Source organism: Pagrus pagrus (assembly GCF_965226575.1).
Source record: "Pagrus pagrus genome assembly, chromosome: 1".
NCBI lineage: Eukaryota > Metazoa > Chordata > Actinopteri > Spariformes > Sparidae > Pagrus > Pagrus pagrus.
In genome coordinates, this window is record NC_140185.1 from 37,087,407 (window position 1) to 37,107,092 (window position 19,686).

At 45.0% G+C, this 19,686-nt stretch overlaps 1 protein-coding gene across 3 annotated transcripts; it reads right to left on the reverse strand.

The window, feature by feature from the left end:
• LOC311261521 (ankyrin repeat and BTB/POZ domain-containing protein 2-like) lies at nucleotides 1–19,636 on the reverse strand. Of its 3 annotated transcripts, none has more exons than XM_084360223.1 (18): nucleotides 19,323–19,636; nucleotides 17,010–18,034; nucleotides 8,953–9,102; nucleotides 8,076–8,283; nucleotides 7,821–7,973; nucleotides 7,390–7,555; nucleotides 7,085–7,174; nucleotides 6,621–6,722; nucleotides 6,117–6,213; nucleotides 5,618–5,753; nucleotides 4,471–4,712; nucleotides 3,868–4,046; nucleotides 3,624–3,729; nucleotides 3,441–3,543; nucleotides 2,563–2,635; nucleotides 2,416–2,484; nucleotides 1,177–1,290; nucleotides 1–941 (listed from the first exon to the last, which is right to left on the reverse strand). In XM_084360223.1, the coding sequence occupies exons 2-18, from the start codon at nucleotides 17,890–17,892 to the stop codon at nucleotides 711–713; spliced, it is 3,102 nt and encodes a 1,033-aa protein (XP_084216349.1). In that variant the 5' UTR covers nucleotides 17,893–18,034; nucleotides 19,323–19,636; the 3' UTR covers nucleotides 1–710. The 3 variants fall into 3 exon arrangements, with proteins under 3 accessions (XP_084216349.1, XP_084216350.1, XP_084216348.1); XM_084360224.1 differs by having other exon boundaries at nucleotides 17,010–18,037; nucleotides 19,323–19,369; XM_084360222.1 differs by lacking the exon at nucleotides 19,323–19,636 and adding an exon at nucleotides 18,875–18,962.
• Nucleotides 19,637–19,686: the final 50 nt, after the last annotated feature.

A 19,686-nucleotide genomic window follows, 5' to 3' on the forward strand; every position in this document is an offset into this window, starting at 1 on the left:
TGCACATTTTCTGATTGAGATGTTTATTCACAAAAATATGTTCATACTTCACATGTTCAGAGTCGATCTTCTACACGCAGCTGCAGAGGATTTACGTTACAAATCTTTTCTTTACCGTTTAGACCTCGTCTCCACTGACAAAATATATCCAATCGATACGAAACTGCAAAAACTAATACAAACATCGGCAATACGTCAAACTTTTTCCCCTTTGGCAGAAGTGACATGAAGTTAACTGGACTGATCTTTACAGGTTAAATACAACAAACATACGTTTCAGTAAGAGCTTTAGTTTGGCTTCTGTTTAAATAGTTTCAGTGTCCTGAGGTAATGTTTGAGTTTTTAAATACGAGAAACGTCCCGACAGAAGCCTCAAACACTGATAATCTGTCACTGCTGTGAGAAATAAAACAAATACAGAAATAATAAGTTGCTTAATTTGTTCAACAAACAGTCAAAGAAACAGGAAACATTTGATTTACAGCGACAAAAAATGACCCGGATCATCTCTCGTCGGATCAGAAACGTTCACTCGTGTCAGATTAATAAATAAGATGATAAGTTGAAGAACATCATCTGTTCTATCTTCTGCTCAAACACGTTCTCCCAAAGAAGACGAACATAAGAAACACGGTACATGGCCGCTTTCCACAAACACACCTTCTAGTGAGGCGGACCTCAGTCCGGGTCCTGGGGCTGCGGCAGTGTTTCTACTCTCGACATGCAGAGTGGAGGCTGTAAAGTCTGTGGATCAGCGTTGCCTCCAGGACCCTCAGGAGAACCGGTGGATCCTGGTCCTGGGCGTCCACCTCCAGGCAGAGCAGCTCCTGACCCACAGCTCCCAGCAGCAGGCGGTGGAAGTCCTCCCGGTCCAGCAGCAGGTCCATGTTCTGCAGGAAGAATCCTTCACAGAACCTGCAGAGTTCAGATCCTCCGTGTCGCTGCAGATAAAAGACAGACGGGCGTTTATCTTTACGAGGCTGAATAGGACGAAGGCTCAACATTCAGGAATAACTGACAACAGAAATAAAGTTCTGGTCTGTTCTACAAATGAGAACATAAAAGTCCACTAACGACTCACAGTGGACCTGCACAGTTGAAATGTTCACAGCTCTCAGCAGCAGCTGTATGAAAAGTCTCTTTCACTGTTCATCACGTGTTGTGAAGTTGTCGTACCTTTGCGGTCTGGTAGACGTCGACGACGTTGTCCAGAGTTACGCTCTGAGACAGTTTCATCTCGCAGCTCCTCTGCAGACCTCCGAGCTGGAAGAAAGACGCCACCGGCAGCAGCTGCAGGAACAGTCAGGTCAGTTAATACACATGACGAGAAAACAGACTCAGTAGCAACCGTTTGGCCCGATGTAAGATCCTTTGTCTTCAGTATCGTCCGGGACTAAAACACTTTATATTGATGTGTCCTTTAATTATCACAACACGTACGTGACTTCTGGTACTTTTTACCGTCCGATTCATTGAACTACATACAGTCTGAAATATACAGAGGCCCTGAGGGGCAAGTGAGAAGTCTTTTTTCTGGTGATCCATTTTCTGAAATGTTTTTTTATTCATGTGTGAAACTGGAAAAAAATAATTTCACAAGGATTTTTTTTTTCTGTGAGGAACTGAGGAACAAAAATCTCTGAAATTTTTATGTGTGAAACATTAAAAAAAATAATTTTTTTTTCAGTTTTACAGTTGTGAAACTGAGTGAAGACAGTTTTTTTGTGTGGAACAGAATGAAAAAAAAGATTTTTTCACTCAAAACGGGGAAAAAATCCTCAAATTCTCGTGAATTTTATTTATTTTTCTGTGGGGGAAAAAAAAATCTTCACCTGGTTCCACAACATGGAAAAACAAACTGTTTTTTCTGTGCGAAACAATGAAAACATTTTTTTTCACTCTTTACAGTTTTCCAGATGTGTAACTGAGCGAAGATATTTTTTTTTTTTTCACCACAGAGACATTTTTTTTTTCAAGAGCTGAGCGATTTTTTTCACTTGGCTCCAAACAGAAAAATAACAATTCCTCCAAAAAATAAATACATATATAAAGATTTCTTGTGATTTTTTTTTTCTGAATATATTTCAGAAAAAATGTCTTCACTCGGTTCCACACATGGACAAAAAAAACATGGTGGTGTTTTAAGAAGTTAGAAAATGGATCACCAGAAGAAAAAATCTCACTTGGCCCTCAGGGCTTCTGTAGCTCACACAACAAATGTCTGTCAGGTAGAAGAATGAAAACTTCTTTGTGTTTTTGTATGAGCAGTATGGAAGAAGTATTTGAGGACTGTGGACCATTTTACTTGCAGTTTATTTCTGCAATCGAGGAGTGTTTGGTTAATACCAGCATGCTCCTCAGATCTTTCCATTAACACAGCAGTAACACAGCAGGTGAACAGGTGAATGGTTTTACCTTCACGGCTTCAGACTGCGACACCGTCAGTCCTTCTGTTCCTCCACAGTACAGAGACTTCATCATCATCTGTGGACACAGACCTCAGGTCAGTCAGCTGATGAGCCAAGCGTCACATCACAGGACAGCAAGGTAAATGAAACCTACCTGGAAGGTGCTGTAGGTCATGTGACTGATGTGGATGATGTCATCAGGAGAGTCACAGAGCATCCATCGAAACCTGAGTTTTATTTTGAAAATTAGAATAATGGTGACATTTAATTTTTATCTACGTCATTAAAATTTCACAGTTTCCTGTAATGTGCTGGTTTATTGTTCAAACTCTAAATGTAATCTGTCATGTCGAGGTGTTTAAGTACAGATTCTTCTTCATAATACTGTTTTACATTTATATAAAAACTTTCTGAAATTCGGTTAAACAAATATTCAGACAATGCAACAGAAAAAAACAAATAAAGAGATTTAATAATGATAATATAGTTCAGTAAAAAGCCACATGCACATCTGTAAATTTAGATGATTTTGTAGTTTTTTATGTTTTTATTTTCATCCTTCGTTCACATTTTTATTCATTTCAGGGCTGCAACTAACGATTATTTTCATTGTTATTTTCTGGATTAAATCGATAAGAAAATCGTCCCAAAGCCCAAAATGACGTCCTCAAAAGAAAAACGTTATAGAAAATGATTTTACCGTCTCAGAGGAGGAGAGAAACTAAAAAAACTAAAAATTACTCAAACTGATTAAACGATTATCAAAATAGTTGATTGAGCAATTAGATGTCAACAGTTAAATTAATTGTTGTATTTTCTTGAATTGTTTGGCTTCATGTCACGTCTTTACTTTTACTGATACGTATCTTTGTGCCGATGTGTAGGAAATAAACTAATAAAAAATAAAGTTTGACTAGTTTAAAGAAAAGTAGTTTTTAAAATAGTTTGACAGGCAGAAAGTTTTAGTTTAGTTTTACTGAGATTAACAGAAGTCATGATTTATGTTTATTAAGTCAGAAAAAGTTCTCGGACCGTTCAGACGCCGACAGCAGCAGCACCCGGTGAGCGAAGAACGGCCGCCCCTCCACCATGAACGTCACATCTGACATCTCCTGGTTGTTCAGGAAGTGAACATCTGAGGACGGAGACGAACATGTAAGTCTTCAGGTGTTCACTCAGTCTGCAGGTCGTCACAGGACAGCCGTGATCGGTTACCTAGCTGTGTGGACAGAGTGACGTCCACCGCTGGGACGGGAGGAACCGGAGAGCAGCCGTAACACTGAGCGAACACAGACGCCAGCCGCTTCGTTACCACGTAGTCCTGCAGAGGAGAAGCAACAGGAAGTTCAGACTGGAGGAACATCATGGAAATAACTTCAGCAGCGACTCTTCATGTCAGAAGACGGACAGAACCTGATGTTTCAGCAGCGTGAACAGACAGACGGACGTTCAGCCGTACCTTACTCGTCTGCAGCATGCTGAACATGAGCGGTACTCCTGTGGAGAGCAGCTCGGGGCTGTAGTCCTCCGTCCTGATGGAGGTGAACTCTGTGAGGAGCGAGACGATGACTTTGTCCCTGCACAGCTGCTGGGCTCTGTGGAGACACTGCAGCCAGATGTGGAGCCTCCAGGGAACACCTGGACACAGCAGGACGAGGAAGGAAGCACAGGCCGGTTATCAGACTGAAGCAGAAACGACTTCTGCTGTTTAACAGCTCGGTGCTTTTTTTCTTGATCGGTGACTTTCAGAGCCGAACAGCAGCTCTGACATTAAAGGAAACACGAGCTGCAGCAGGTAATTGTTGCTTTGCATCGTGAAATGTCACAGCGTGCTCACTGATCGTTTCTCAGGAGGGATTTTCATATGAAGCAGAAATAAAACTTCAGAAATCAAACAAGAAAATGGTAGTTTTTAGTGCAACTTGACATTTTCTGGTACCTCAACATTCACTGTAAGCGTTCGTTACTACACTGCACATACGTTTCCATACGACCACAAATCATTTATTTAGATTTCAGATTAAAAGTACAAATAAACCCAACGAGTGACATCATGACTCACCCATCTCTCGGAGCTCCATGGTGACGTCCAGGTATCCGTGCTCGGCGCTGTAGTACGCCGCCTGCTGCAGGGCTTTCATCCGGGCCTTACACAGTCTGGGAACAGGGCTGGAGGAGTGAAGACCTGGAGGGTCTCCATCCTCCTCCTCCTCCTCCTCCACTCCTTCAGCCAGGATCTCCTCCAGAGACAGGATGTCCTCCTTCCTGTGCTGGTGCTGCAGCAGCAGCCTCCTCAGGACGTTCCTGCAGGAGAAGAGAGGACAGCTGATGGTCTGTTGTCGTGTATCACATGTTGGGTTTCAATAAAGCAAAGTGAGATCTGATCATTTTGGGGAATTCGCTGCTGTTGCCTTTTCTCAGGAAATAGAAGTGGAAGACATTTTTTTTGTGGAACAGAGTGAAAAAAAAGATTTCACAGGATTTTTTCTTTCTGTGATGAACGGAGTGATTTAATCAGGAAAATAAATCTTTTTTCTGTGGGGAAAAATGTCTTCAGCTGGTTCCACACACGGAAAAACAAACTCAGTGTTTTTTTCTGTGCGAAATAATGAAAAAAAAAAGTTACAGTCTTCCAGATGTGTAACTGAGTGAAGACAATTTTTTTCTCCTTTTTTTTTTTTTTTACAAGGACCAATTTTTTTGCAGTGTTTTTTTTCTGTGTGAAACAACAAAAAAATGTTTCACTCTTCAATTTTTGTGAGAAACTGAAAAAAATATCTAAAAAAATTCTCGTGATTTTTTTTTTTTTTTCTGAGAAAAAATAAATAAATAATTTCCACTCTGTTCCACACATGGACAAAAAAAACGTGGTGTTTTTAGGATCACCAGAAAAAAAAATTCTCACTTTCCCCTCAGGGCTTCTGTAGCTCACACAAAAAATGTCTGTCTGGTAGAAGAATTGAATATTGAAATTCTGTGTGTGAAAAGGAAACATTTTCAAAAGAGGAGGCTGCAGCTGACGATGTCACCATGAAGTCATTCTCACCTCCTGTCTGCTCCTCACATCATCAAAGTCCTGACACAAACCTGCTGTTTGCTAAAGAATCATTTCAACTGGAAATCAGATTTTTATCTCGTGTTTCTTTGCCTTGTTGATTTTTTCCTCCATCTTTACTTTACTTACATAAACGTCTGAATAAACGTCTCACCTGTGTCCGTGTGCAGCCGCGTAGCTGAAGCAGTTCATGTCCTCGTACAGCGGAGACGTCAGTGAGCTCCCATGATGCACTCTGAGCAGAGGGTCTGCTCCTTCCTTGAGCAGCAAGCTCACCATCTCATAGTCACCTAACAGAGAGAGAGACATCATCTGTACCTGAACTCACCTGTGTGTGTATTAATGCTTATTAATCTTGAATGTTGTCCTGCATGTAAATAAAACTCTACATAAATATACTGTAACACATTAAATCATCTGAAACTGAAGAGTCGTGATCATTTCCACAGTTTTCATGAAGTTTCCTCCTTCACAGACAGGTAATGATGAGCAGCCAAGACAAAGATGATGCAGATATTTAATGTTCTCTCGGGATTAAATCAGTTGTGTGGAAATATTGAGATTTTTGTAGAAAAGACAGATCAGCGGACAAACAGGACGTCTCACTCAGCAGTAAGCTAGAGTCACTAAAGCGATATTAGCTGACAGGATACCTGCAGCAGCAGCGAGCTGGAGCGGCGTCTCAGCGGAGCTCTCCTGACCGTCCAGCAGGGCTCCACCCTCCACATCTGCTCCGGCCTCCAGCAGCAGCTGTCAGGACGAAGAGACGACACCGTTAGAGACACGTTTACCTACTGAGCTGCTTCCTTCAAGCCGTCACTGTCTTTTAGACAACTGGACAAAGTGTCTAGTGATGTCACAGTGCACTGACACATCCTGGTGGACACTTCTACGTCACTGCAGCAAGTTCAACCATGAAGGTCCGAACAGAACAAGATATTCAGTTGCTGAGGAATCACTCAGACAAGAAACACGACACACTCGTTTGAAAAATGTATTGAAAAATCGACGTAATTAAAACTGAATGTATGCTTCTGAAACCAGGTCTTACTTCAATAAACTAGCCGCTTATTAAATCTCCAAAAATGCAGATTTCTTTCACCAAAGACTCAAGATGAAGATGTTGTTGATCTCTATGAACTGTCCTGTGTTCTCACCTGAGCCACGGACAGGTGGCTGTGCAGCACAGCGAACGTCAGAGCTGCCCAGCGCCGACTGCCGGGGTGAACCGACGGGTGTCTGACGGAGCAGCCGGGGACCTGAACAACACACACGAGTGATTTATTTACTGTAAGGGAGTCTGGTAAAGTTCTCACCAGGAGACACAGAAACAAACAACTTGGTGTTTTGATTTAATGCTGAATTTACAAGAAGGAGACAATGATTTAAAATCTGTTGAAGTCGTTTCACAAAGTTTCTCATGAAACAACTCTTAAAATCACTACATTTCTAAAGGGAGTCTGGTGATAGTGTCGTTTTTAGTTCAATGGTTGGATCAGTTGAAGCAGACAGTGTGTTCACAGACATCTGCTGCTGACACCGGCAGGTTAACAGAGAGCAAACATGTCATTTACATCACGCGAAGCACCTGGACAGGAAAGAGGACGTCAGCTGAGTTTACCTGCAGGTCCAGGTGAGCTCCGGCCTCGATGAGCATCTGAACCAGAGCTTCATCTCCTGCTGCAGAGGCGTACATCAGAGGAGTCATCCCCTGCAGGAGCAAACACACACAGCAAACTGGTTTATAAATCTGTGTCTTCATTAATAATTCTTATAAAATAAAAGTGTTTCTTTGTGTTGGACGCTTTCACTCTGACCAATCACAGCCTTTGATGGTGACAGAGAAACAGAATATAAACCTTAAATAGAGCATCAGAGATTGTCTATACCATTATTAATCACACTTGGTGTTACCCGTGCTCTCACCTGGTCGTCCATGGTGTTCACCCCCTCAGCTCCCAGAAGCTGCGTGGCCTGATGGACCAGATCGGCTCGGCCACACGAGAGCATCCTGAAGCCCAGATCCAGCTGGAACTTGGCCGAAGCAGCTTCAGCGTCCAAACATTTAAAGGACTGGAAACAGCACTCAGACCTGCAGGGAAACGGATGGAAACATAATCGTTATTAAGTTATTTTTCTCCACAGATGAAAGAAAATCACTCGGTTCCAGACAAAAAAAAAGGCAAAAATTATGAGATTTTTTTTCTCATGTGTAGAAACAAGTAAAATCTTTTGTTTTCACTCAGTTCCCTCACTCACCCCTCAGGCCTTCTATAGACTGCGGACCGGTTCGACCCAAACCACGGCCTGGCAATAAACTACAAAATACGCGTACGTGTGTGCTGATTGGCTCTTACTTTAGCTGTCTGGGCTCACAGTCCAATCCTGGGAGGAGCTGCCTGGCCGTCTGTCTGACATCATCACTGTCCACCAACAGGCTGTGGCGATGTTCAGCGTGCACCACGGCGACTCGGATCCACTCCATGAGAGGAGGGAGGAGCAGGAACGGCCTGGAGGGAGAATTTATATTTCTGTTTAGATATTTTAATTATTTGATCAAATCATAATAAAATACTCTCACACACACACACACACACCCCCCACACACACACCTCTCTCTGCTGAGCGTCATGGTCGGAGGCTCCAGGTTTGGATTTTCCATCGACTCCATCTGCGGGCTGGACAGGAAGTAGTAGAGCGTTCTGAGGGCGTCCGGAGCCCAGGATACTGGCGTCTGATTGGATGAGCGGGCGGGGCTGATGGAAGGACTCGAGCTGCGCAGACGCTGCATGTGGTGCATCGCTCGAGACACCAGGTCACCTGCAGGACGACAAGAAGCATCAGCATCACGTGAAAATCCACAGAAAAGTTCAGTGTCATGTTGGACCTGAATGATACTGTCGTCATTAAAGGTGTAACTCGTACATGTTCGAGGGGCCTTCCTGTCTGCAGCAGTCTATATATTCTTGTTGGTGTTTTGAGAGTTTTTTAATTCAAATCACTCCCATCTCATAGATGTCCCTGCACTGGGTCAGCTGAAGTTAAGACACACACACAAAAATCTCTTTTCATTGAACAGAAATAATCTAAATGTAACTGAGGGAGAAAAGTAAAAACAATGACTTCACCACGGTGCGTTTAAGTGCTTCGTGGTCACATGAACTTGTCATCAGATGGTCCATAAACCAGCAGGAGCAGCGACACTACAGACCTCCTTTATATTCACTCCATAATGAGCGTTCAGATAATGAGCTACGGTGGCCTGTGAGGTGTGAAGGTGCCCTTGTTTTCTGGATACAAGCCTCAGGTTGTTATGTAACGAGGGGGAGCTGACAGCGTCTAACGACCCGTCCCAGGAGCCCGACGCCGGTCACAGTTTAAACAAACACACACACAAAACACAGGAGCCGACTATGACACACACACACACACACACACACACACACACACAAAAAACACAGGAGCCGACTATGACACACACACACTTACTGAGCTCGGCGATGCTGCCCACACAGGTGGCCAGCAGGGCCTGCTCGAGTGTCCGCAGCTCCAGCTGGATGTAGGCGTCCTCCCTGCTCTCCACTGAGTCCTCGGGAACCTTCGTGTATGGGCTGACATGGGCCGGCAGCGACAGCTCACCTAAACACACACACACACACACACAGATGAGCTCCTTTGTGTTGGAGGTTTCTGCTGACTCTGATCTTCTTCACAATGAAACAGCTTCAGTGAGGACAAAAGAAACTGAAGCCTCCTGCAGCAGAAACACATCCAGCTGGAGGGACGTCCACCTCAACCAGTCACAGTGATTATGTGGGAAGAAACACCATCATCATCATCATCATCATCATCATCATCTGAGCCTCAGCGTCACACTGACCTCAGCGGAGGAACCACCGACAGCTTTGTAACTCTGCCGTCTCTCTTCTTTGTCAGCTTCACGTTTTTCTTAATCACCAAATTAAAAAACATTTCTGACCTTTGAGATAATACAAAAATGCATCGAGCACTTTGAGACACAGACATGATGGGAGGATAATTATGTGACTTGGTGCGCACGAACAATATTTCAGACAGGGTCTTAAAATTGATCCAGTATCTCAACGACTGTTGGACACATTTTCATAAAATTCTGGTCACCAGAGACGATCCTGACTGATTTAGTGAGCTTCCTGCACTGTGCACCACCGTCCCCCCTGAGTCCAGTCATCCCCTCCTCCTCCCCGTGCTCAGGGGCGGACTGACCATTAGGCAAAACTAGGCGGCTGCCTAGGGCCCCACGTTCATGTAACTACACTGGCTGCATGAGATACACCTCTTGTTTTCACATTTTACATCTGTTCATATTTTTTATGAATTTTTATTAATTGTTATATGTAAATATTAGCATGTTAGCTCAATAGCTTCCAGGTCATGTGATCAATTGACTCAAAATCATGTTGGGATCATGTAACTACACTGGCTGCATGAGATACGCCTCTTGTTTTTACATTTTACATCTCTAAATATTTTTTATTATTTTTATTAATTTTTATTAATTGTTATATGTAAATATTAGCATTTTAGCACAATAGCTTCCAGGTCATGTGATCAATTGACTCAAAATGTGTTTACTGTAAAGTCTGTAATACGGGTGCACTTGAAATGTTGGAGTGGCTGCGAATGTCGAATATCCAAATTAAAACTAACTTCACTGAAGTCTTGTCATGATGTATTTTCCAGCGACGATTTTTTAAAGAGTTTTGGCTGAAGAAGTCGCCCCACAAAGGAAGACTCTTTCAGTTTATCACAAATATTAGCATTAAATCATCATTTTGAGGGTACATGGTTTTCACTGGGCAGGAAGGGTTTGAAATATGTAGCCAGCAACGTAAATGATGAACAGTAGTGGAGTAGAAAGTGCAGTATTTGCCTCTGAGATACAGCGGAGCAGACAAAACTGAAGTTGCATGAAATCCTACAATGTCTACGTCAGCACTTGAGTAAATATACTTACACTTCACCACTGGGTCAGAGCCTGATACTGTGTTTTGTGTGTTGTTTTCAGAATGAGGGCGAGAGACAACGTGAAAAAGGGACAGGAAGAGAGGGACGACAGGTAAAACACATAATACATGTGTATTCTGTTAAAACGTATGTGTCTGTATAATTGACCTGTTGTTTTGTGTGTTGTCTTCTCATTTCAGAGGGCCCCATGCCTGCCTTTGCCTTGGGCCCCAAATTTCTTAAATCCGCCACTGCCCGTGCTGACGGAAAGTCAGGTTAAGTTTCTTAGTCCACAACAGATTCACACTCTCGATGTGCAGTCAGGGAGCACGCTAACACTTGAGCTCAGCAGCTACAGTGAAGATTTCAGCTTAAAGGGTGTAAATGACATCTTTTCAAATCAGTTTGGGAGCTGGGGGCTTCAGGAGACTTGGACTATACCAGACGAGCTGTTTGGAGACATTTGATATTATATTCATGTTTTAAACTCCGTCTCCAGCTACTTCAGTTGTTTAGGAGAATGCTGCAACGCTGTTTTGCTGTGAAGTTTAACATTCACAGTCATCTGGAGCCGTTATCCACAGCGTCAGTGATCATCAGGAGGACGAACACGAGCTTCAACTGGAGCAGATGTGTCTTAATTATGGTTCAAACAGATGAAGGAGAAACCGGTACAACTTCCACCACAGTGACCTCCTTCCACCTAATAAAACGCTTCACAATAAATCCAAAAATACGAGGACAACAGTCGTCTTCCAACATGACAACCTCCTCGTACACAAACCGGCTCCAGTTTGCTGTGGAGGAGCTCGACCCGCCTCCACCTCCCGCCTGGTGTTTAGCACAGGACCGACTACTGATTGAACAGATTCATCACTCTGACCTGGAAAACACACCTCAGCTCTGTGAAAGTGGCGTTTTGTGTGGAAGAAAGAGGCGAGTGTGGCAGATAATTGGTGCCGATTGACCCGCTGCGTTTACAGACAGAGCGAACAAGCATCTATTCATGATACACAACAGGAGACCAGTCTGCAGCCGACACAACACAAATCACTGCCTTCTAATCCCTACCTGTGTAGTCCTGACCCCCCAACACACACACACACACACACACACACACACACACACACACACACACACACACACACACACACACACACACACACACACACACACACACACACACACACACACACACACACACACACACACACACACACACACAGTTAACACTGCCCTGCTCACATCCAGAATCAGAGTGATTAAGTCATTTCCTTCGACTCTCTCCTTGTTTGTACGTGTGGCTGAATAAAAACAGAACAACCCCCGAGTCTGCAACCTCATCCTCAGACAAAGTGTGTGTGTGTGTGTGTGTGTGTGTGTGTGTGTGTGTGTGTGTGTGTGTGTGTGTGTGTGTGTGTGTGTGTGTGTGTGTGTGTGACCCAAATGAAAACAGAGGCACAGTCACCGTGCCTGAAAACAACAGCTCTTTTCTGCTGCGTGGTATAAAGCTGCAAGTGTTCGGTTCAGACAACAGAACCACAGAGAGCAGAGGTGTGTGTGTGTGTGTGTGTGTGTGTGTGTGTGTGTGTGTGTGTGTGTGTGTGTGTGTTGGAGGTCAGGACCACCTCAGTAGAGTCTAAGCTGAGTACAAGAGAGCAAACAGTCCTGATCGAGATCTAAACCGACATCTTGTTCGTAAACGGAGCATCAGACGACGAGTCTGAGGACGAGACCAGTGTTAAACTCAGTGGGGCTGCGATCACTACGACTCAACCTCCTCGTGTTTCATCCTCGACTGTGAAACAACCGACAGCTTCCTGTCGAAGACCATCTCAGAACTTCTGACTCGCCAGAACAATCAACCAATCAAAGCTAAGTAGGAAGGACATCAGACTTGGAGCAAACTAGCTTCATCCATGTAAACCAGTAAAAGCAATATGATCAGAGGAGCGATGATTCATCGCAGCTGAGCAGAGTGTTGAGAACTTGTGCTGCTTTTCCACCAAAATTAGCGGGTCGATCCGTCTAATCAGGTACTGACCCCACTCCCTGCAGGCCGTCTGACTTTTACCTGTGACTGACGTCACGTTTCAAACAGTTGTAACAGAAGAGAAAACAACGTTACGATCAAAACCGGGCCGACGTGATGAAAACCCGTGTCTACTGCAGAACCAGTTGACCCGGGTGTAAATGCAGTTTACACATTCCCATTGCACACAAAAGCTGATCTCAGCAGGTTTGAGACTTTTAACCAGTGGAAAAGTATTACAGGAGTGAAAAGTCAGTTATTTGCTCCTCACAGCTGCTGCGTCGACAGAAAATCATGCAGACAGGACGGATTTATCACAAAACTGATCACTCGGACAACATAAACCTTCCTCCTCCACCAGACATGATTTCAGGCTGACTGAAGTGAAATGAAGAGGCCACCACAACCCCAGCACCACAGGCCGTCTGTGACAAAGACAATAAAAACACTCAGACAACGATGGGATTTGAACTCCAGCATGTTTTCCTGCACGTGAATGAACTCTTCATGCAGCTCAGTCATGTCAGACACGCAGGCAGAACTGGCGGGAAGACTTTGTTTTAGTAGCGTAATCTGGTTAAGACCCGCGGCCGGTGCGTCTGGAGCCGTGGACGCTCTCACACAGTTGACACAAGGCTTTACAGATGCGAGCACGGAGCCAGAGGTCAGCGGTGCCGAGGGGCCGTTAACAGCAGAGCAGAACCCGATCACGTCTCATTAAAACATCCACACCGGCCTCCTGAGAGACGCTCGCCTCTCTCCTGTCACTGCCACGTCTGGTGTTTAATTAACGAGGCGTGTAAAGTCATCAACCTCTAATTAATCATTGAGTGGGAGCCGTCCCATCAGCGAACGCTCCGGTTGGTTCTGTCCTTTCATCTCTGGGTGTATCAGCAGGAGGAAACACTGCAGCCGGGCCTGAAGCCACCTCCTGCTTCTGCTTTATAGTTTTACACACAGGCCAGATGGAGACGACATTATCTGAGGTTCGGATTTCTCTCCGCTCCGTCTCTGTAATCGGACTCGGTATCAGACACTTTGTCCAGCTGTTTCTCTTCACTTCCTCTTCATCCTGACAAACTAACGACCAGACGCTGCAGATGTGAGCGCTGGTCATCTACAGCTCAGCAGTGTCGACCTCTGTTACACCGCACACACTCATTATTCCTTATTTTTCTCAAGTTGTTGGAGTTAGAGTCGAAACGACACACGAGATGTTCACAGTACAATAATCATCTCAGAACCTTTACTAGAATTTTACATTTCCTGACAGACATGAAAGTCGATATCAACTTGAAAATATATATATTTTTAAAATGTGCCAGCGTGGATAAACAAATCAATATTCTTCCCACGTTTTATCTGGAAATCCATGTTTATACGACTGCACCTGATTATTACACAGGACTGACGACCATCCTGACGATGTTTCACTCAGGTACAACCAGAGGAAGCAGCGCGCTGAGGATCAGGACAACCAAATACATAACAGTTATAACTGACGTCCCAAACTAGTCCAACCAATAACTCAATCAACAGAAATGAACCTAAATCCTGATAACTGGGTGTCATTTATCATTAAACATCTGAAGAGCTGAAACAATTCAGAAATAACTGATCGAAACAAAATCGGTGGCAGTTAAACATTTCTGCAAACCGAATCTATACGTGTCAGAGGCGACGCACAGTATTCACATTCCTTTAAAACGCATCATATCACATTTATGGCCCGACTCTCATGTCCAGGTGAGTCACAGGTGAGAAGCTGTTTCAACATTTGTAATCGTGACACCACTGGAGATTTTTAAGGGAACGTCTGGACAATTTCCAGCTCAGTTTATAGCAACAAAAACAGGTATTTTAAGCCAGAACACGATCTTTTCCAGACCCGACCCTGAACACAACACAGAAAAGAAAGAAACTGAGTGTCGAACATATCGGTGGTCTGCAGAAATCTACATAGCGAACATTTATTCTGGCGAGTCGGTCGTCTTTCAAGCAAAAATGTCAAACAGTTGCCGGTTCCAGCTTTTTCAGGAATTAATCATGAAAATAATCAGCTGTCTTCTCATTTTTACGTCACTGTAACTTTAATATCTTGAGGTTTTTTGAAACAAACAACCTGAAGACGTAACAATGAGTTCACTGTTCAGCCTGTTTAACATGTTAAAGTCATTAAATGTTTCTTTCTTTCCGACGCCTGATCGGATGCAGTGAGGACAGTAAATCTGCTGACTGTAGATCTCTGGATGATGATGACATTACAAGCTGTGCTGCTGGATCCTCTCTGCAGCTTTCTCTCACATTTCACTGCTGGGATTTACTTTTATCATCTCATCAGGCAGAACAGTCCAGTCCCCGAACAACATCTGCATTACAACCTGAGTGTGTCGGGTCGTGTAGTGTCGGGTCGGGTCGGGTCTCTGAGCCTGTGTGCTGCTGCAGTGGGGTGACAGGCTGCCTCTCCTGCTCAGACAGCAGCTCCAGCAGCTGTTTGTTTAGCCGAGCAGGCGACAGTGAACCTCGTGGTCGCAGCCTGAGCGGGAATCAGAGCTCCTTTGTGTCGTCGGTGTGGGTCAGAGGCTAACAACACTCACTCATTTACTTTACCCGCTTCTTCCTGTTCGCTCTCATGGGAGACGGGTTTGGAGCTCATATCCCAGCATGCATTGGGCAGGAGGCAGAGAAACACGGTGCCTCTCGGGGGGAGGGGGGGTCGAGTTCATTCTGGTTTTTAAAAACACTCAACATCATCTTTGATATTTGACCAGACAAATCAAACCGTCGTCCCAGACACAGATGAAGAAGTGTCTCTTAACAAATGACAAACTGAACCGAACGACAGCACAGCCAGCTGCTTGTGCTCTAACTGCAGTAACTATCTAAAGCTAAAACAAATGTGGCCTGTAAGATGCAGTAAACTCACCGTCTACCAGGAGAGGCGACCTATTTTCTACCTGACACACTGAGCTCTTCTCATGCCTCCATTTTGTGTCTCCTCTCTCCTCTGTGTATCTTCTCGCTTATTACGCTCAGAGACGAACCAAAACCTCTCAATGGACTGAAATCTTTAGTTTAACATGCAGGCAGTGCTGAGTTATTCAGAGTAGGATGCATGTTCACACACACAGTTCAATAAATATCGCAGCATCTGACCGCAGACGTTTATCAGAGTCGATCTTCCACTTTCCTGTCAGTTATTACCCAAAATGGCTGTTTCCTGTCTGAGGGGGTTTTCCCATCACACTGCCGGTAAACTTCTTCGCCTGCTGTTAATTATCTTTTATTATTATTGTCTCGACGACTCTCTAACTGCTCTGTAATACCACCCAGCTTTAAAGGGATAGTTCACCCAAAAATGTAAATCCAGTCATCGTCTCCTCACCAACATGCTGATGAAAGTCAGGTGAAGTGTCGTAGTCCACAGAAGGTTTCTGGAGCTTCACAGTAAAACAGAGTTGCAGCATTCTGCTAAACAACTGAAGCAGCTGGAGACTTGATTTAAAACATCAGAGCTCAACCGCACGTCGAGTGTGTAAAAAACGTCTTTTCAAATCAGTTTGGGATCTCGGGGCTTCTGCAGACTTAAATGATGTCGGATGAGCTGTGTTTCAGTTATTTATTTACATTTTAAAATAAGTCCCAGCCACTGTAGGAGTTTGGGAGAGCGCTGTACGCAGTGTGACGTCAAGTGAAGCAATTGTTTTAACACTGTTTGTAAAGTTCCTACTTCAGTAGCAGAGAGCAGCTTCTCTCAGATTATTTGGGGAAAACTATCTTCATGATCCAGATATTCAGACGGACCGGCTGCATCATCGTTCTCATCAGTTACAATGTGACAGGAGAGCAGAAGAAGTCGTGGAGCGACGACAGGAACCAGAATCTTCTCCTGTGAATCCTGACAGACTGAAAACACACGTGGATTCAAAACACACGTGTTCTTTAGGTGATGGACCGTGATTGTTTTCACTGGTGAACATGTGACATGTCTCACACACACACACACACACACACACACACACACACACACACACACACACACACACACACGCACACACACACACACACCTCCTGTGTGGAGATGCTCATCTGAAATTCTACTTTTAAATAAGAACGAAGTGTCTGAATGGTGATTTTTTATCTGCATTTTAACACGAGACCTTTAAGTTATAAGTTGTATTTCTTCTTCATCTTGGAGAATTTAACAAAATGAGAGAAAAATATCACTGCAGCTACTTTTATTCTTGTTTAATCTGTCAGTTATTGTCAATCAATTGATTAATCTATCAAATATCACAAAATTAAGAAAATACAACTTTTGCAGTTTCCCAGAACCTGAAGACAAAATCTGAGAAACATTTAAAAACTGTTAAAATGAGTTGAACTTCACATGAAGCTGGAAACACTGATGATCATCACAACTATCTGTACTGTGAGTTTGACAGGCAGCTCATCAATGTTTCTTTCTTCCTCATGTATTTGATTATATGAAGTGATAAGAAGTCGTGTCATGAGTAACTGAACTCACCATTCGCATTCCTGCCACACATCAGGTGCTCGTAGCTCTGCAGCAGCCCCCACAGCTCCGCGTCGCTGTTGACGGCTCCCTCCAGCAGCTCCGCGGTCACCGGGCAGCAGGTGAGCCCGCCGCCCCGCTCCTCCTCCTCCATCCCGGCCAGCCGCGCCGCCTGCAGCGCCCGTCCGGTCACCTCCTCCATCAAACTCTCCACGCAGGCTGCCAGGCAGACGGCGGCGTACTCATGCACGCGCACCGACACGCGTGTTTCCACCATCCACCTGAAGAAGCGGCCCACGCACAGAGTCAGCCCGCAGCGCGCGGACTTGCTCCGCTGGCGCGCGGTGTCCCCGGAGCTCATGCAGTGCAGGGACACGGCCCTCACCGCGGAGGAGACGCACCTGTCGGCCAGACCCCAGCTCAGCACGAGCCTCACCGCGCTCTGCACCTCCAGGCGCGTGCACCGCCTGTGGAGCTCGCTCAGCCGCTGCGCCTCCCGGGAGATCCGCACCAGCGCCCTCCGGAGCAGAGCGGACAGCCGGCGGACAGCCTCTCCGGTGAACGACGCGTCCGAGCCGGCGACACGACGCACGACTTCCCGCAGCTCCTGCTCGCTCCACGGGTACTCCTCCAGCTCGGGCAGGCAGGGGCACCTGGACAGGATGTCCGCCGCGTCCTCCGGCAGCGTGCTCACCGTGTCCCAGCTGCCGTTCCTGCTGTACAGAGAGCCGGCCTGCTGCCACCAGGTGCCCCGGTGAGGAGTGCTCGTGTGCGGCACAGACTGCCTCGACCTGCCGGAGGAGGACAGGCTGAGGGACGGGCAGGGGTCCCCGGCCACATAGCCCGAGTCCAGGCTGAGGTCCTCCAGGGTCTTCACCAGAACACTGCCGGACATGATGAGGAGGTTTCAGCGCTCTGGTCACTTTACGCACAGCGAAGAACAGATGGAAACTTTCCCATGAAGTCAAACTTTCAGTCTCAGTTTGAAGATAAAACTCAGAGTTGAACTTCCTGTCAGACAGCTGCACGAGACTGACCTGCTGGGACACAACTCACCAAAGTAAGAGCAGGACGAAACGCGTTTTACGCACGCAGACCAATCAGATCCAGAACCCGGTCAAAACACAGGTGGGGCTCTTACCGCCCTGCAGCGCCTCCCTGTGGCCACAATACGGACATGAACAACCTTTAAATGAAGAGCTGCTGACAAACAGCAGAGGTGTGTTTATCCTTCAGGGACAGGTGAGACTTCTGGTTAGGATTTTCAAATTAAAGCCACACTTGAAGGACGTTTGGTTTCTTTTGTTGTATTTGTGATACATCCACCTGCCACGTCACTGTGACACTGTGACCTCATACTGCAGTTTATCACTCCCTGCATCATTATTCCTGTTTTCTCTATTTTATTGTTTGATTTACATTGTATATTGTACCATATATGATAGTATATGGCAATAAAAGTTTAATTTAAACGAACAATTTGAATTTGGATTAAAAAGATAGCTGTGATGTTTGACAAGACATTCGCTCCGAATCCGGTGGCGTCAGTTTTACATGGTTTTACCAGTCTATGGGTCACATGACCTGGAAGCTAATGACAAAACTGCTGATTTTTCATAAAAAATATTTATATAAAACATGACAAGGGCTAAACTCCAATAGAAAGAGGTGTGTCTCATTCAAACAGGATAGAGAGATAATTCGGCATTGATTTTGAGTCAATGGGTCACATGACCTGGAGGCTATTGAAAGAAATTACTGAATAAAAACGTCAGACATCCTTCAGCCCGGTCACCACAGTAACATGTTTGCAGTTATAATCTGCATGTGACAGCCACACAGAGGCGTCCCAGCTGCAGGACCTGGAGGAACCTCACCTTCAGCAGAAATAGCACTTATGTTGAAAAGTCATGTTTTGCAAAGAAGCTCCTGACACCGCACGCACTTCCCGCACACTCTGAGCACGCATGCATGAGGCTGCAAGTTGATGTGCAGTGGACCAAACCACTTTGAGGCATGTGGCGGGGGGAAGCAATCCTGACAGACATATTGTTTCACATCTTTAATTAGCACAGGTGTTTTTAATGCAGATTACAATATAATTTACATTTATGTTTTTAATGATGTAGGCTACTGAGGGGGCCAAGTTTCTGCCTATGTAGCTGAGTTTAGCTTAGCATAAAGGTGCTTAAAGTCACTACTCACGGCCCAGAATCCTTCACAAATCCGCACATTCAAGTGTTGTGTTTTTAAACAGTTGAACAACATGATTAAAGTGTAAGTAGTGAACTTCAGAGTTGTTTGCAGGTGGATTTTTTCTTTTACCTTTGAACATGACAGACGCTGTTTCCATCTTTGTGCTAAGCTAACTTTAAGCTAACTGCCCCCTAGCTGTAGCAGCCTGATAATAACCGTCCTCACATCCCTCTCAGCAAGACTTTATTTTAATTCCCCCAAATTCCTATATTCTGTGGTTGGTTGAGCCACCTAGACCCATTTCAAAGTCCTGTTTCAGTGTGTTTCAATCATGGTCCTGAAAAACACCTGATTCAAACGTCAGACTTCAGCAGAGCTTGGTGACGAGCAGATCATTTGAATCAGGTGTGTTGGAGCAGGGACGCACCTGAAACGTGTGATCAGGGGGCCTCAGGACCGGGACTGAAAAACACTGTCCCGTGTGATTGTGACT

Coding starts and splice junctions, on each gene's coding strand:
- LOC311261521 (XM_084360223.1), bottom strand. CDS start 17,892: ATGTCCGGCAGTGTTCTGGTGAAGACCCTGGAGGACCTCAGCCTGGAC. Junction 8,284..8,952: donor GGGCAGCATCGCCGAGCTCA/GTAAGTGTGTGT, acceptor GTCGTCCTGCAG/GTGACCTGGTGTCTCGAGCG. Junction 1,291..2,415: donor CGCAGTCTGAAGCCGTGAAG/GTAAAACCATTC, acceptor CTGTTCCTGCAG/CTGCTGCCGGTGGCGTCTTT.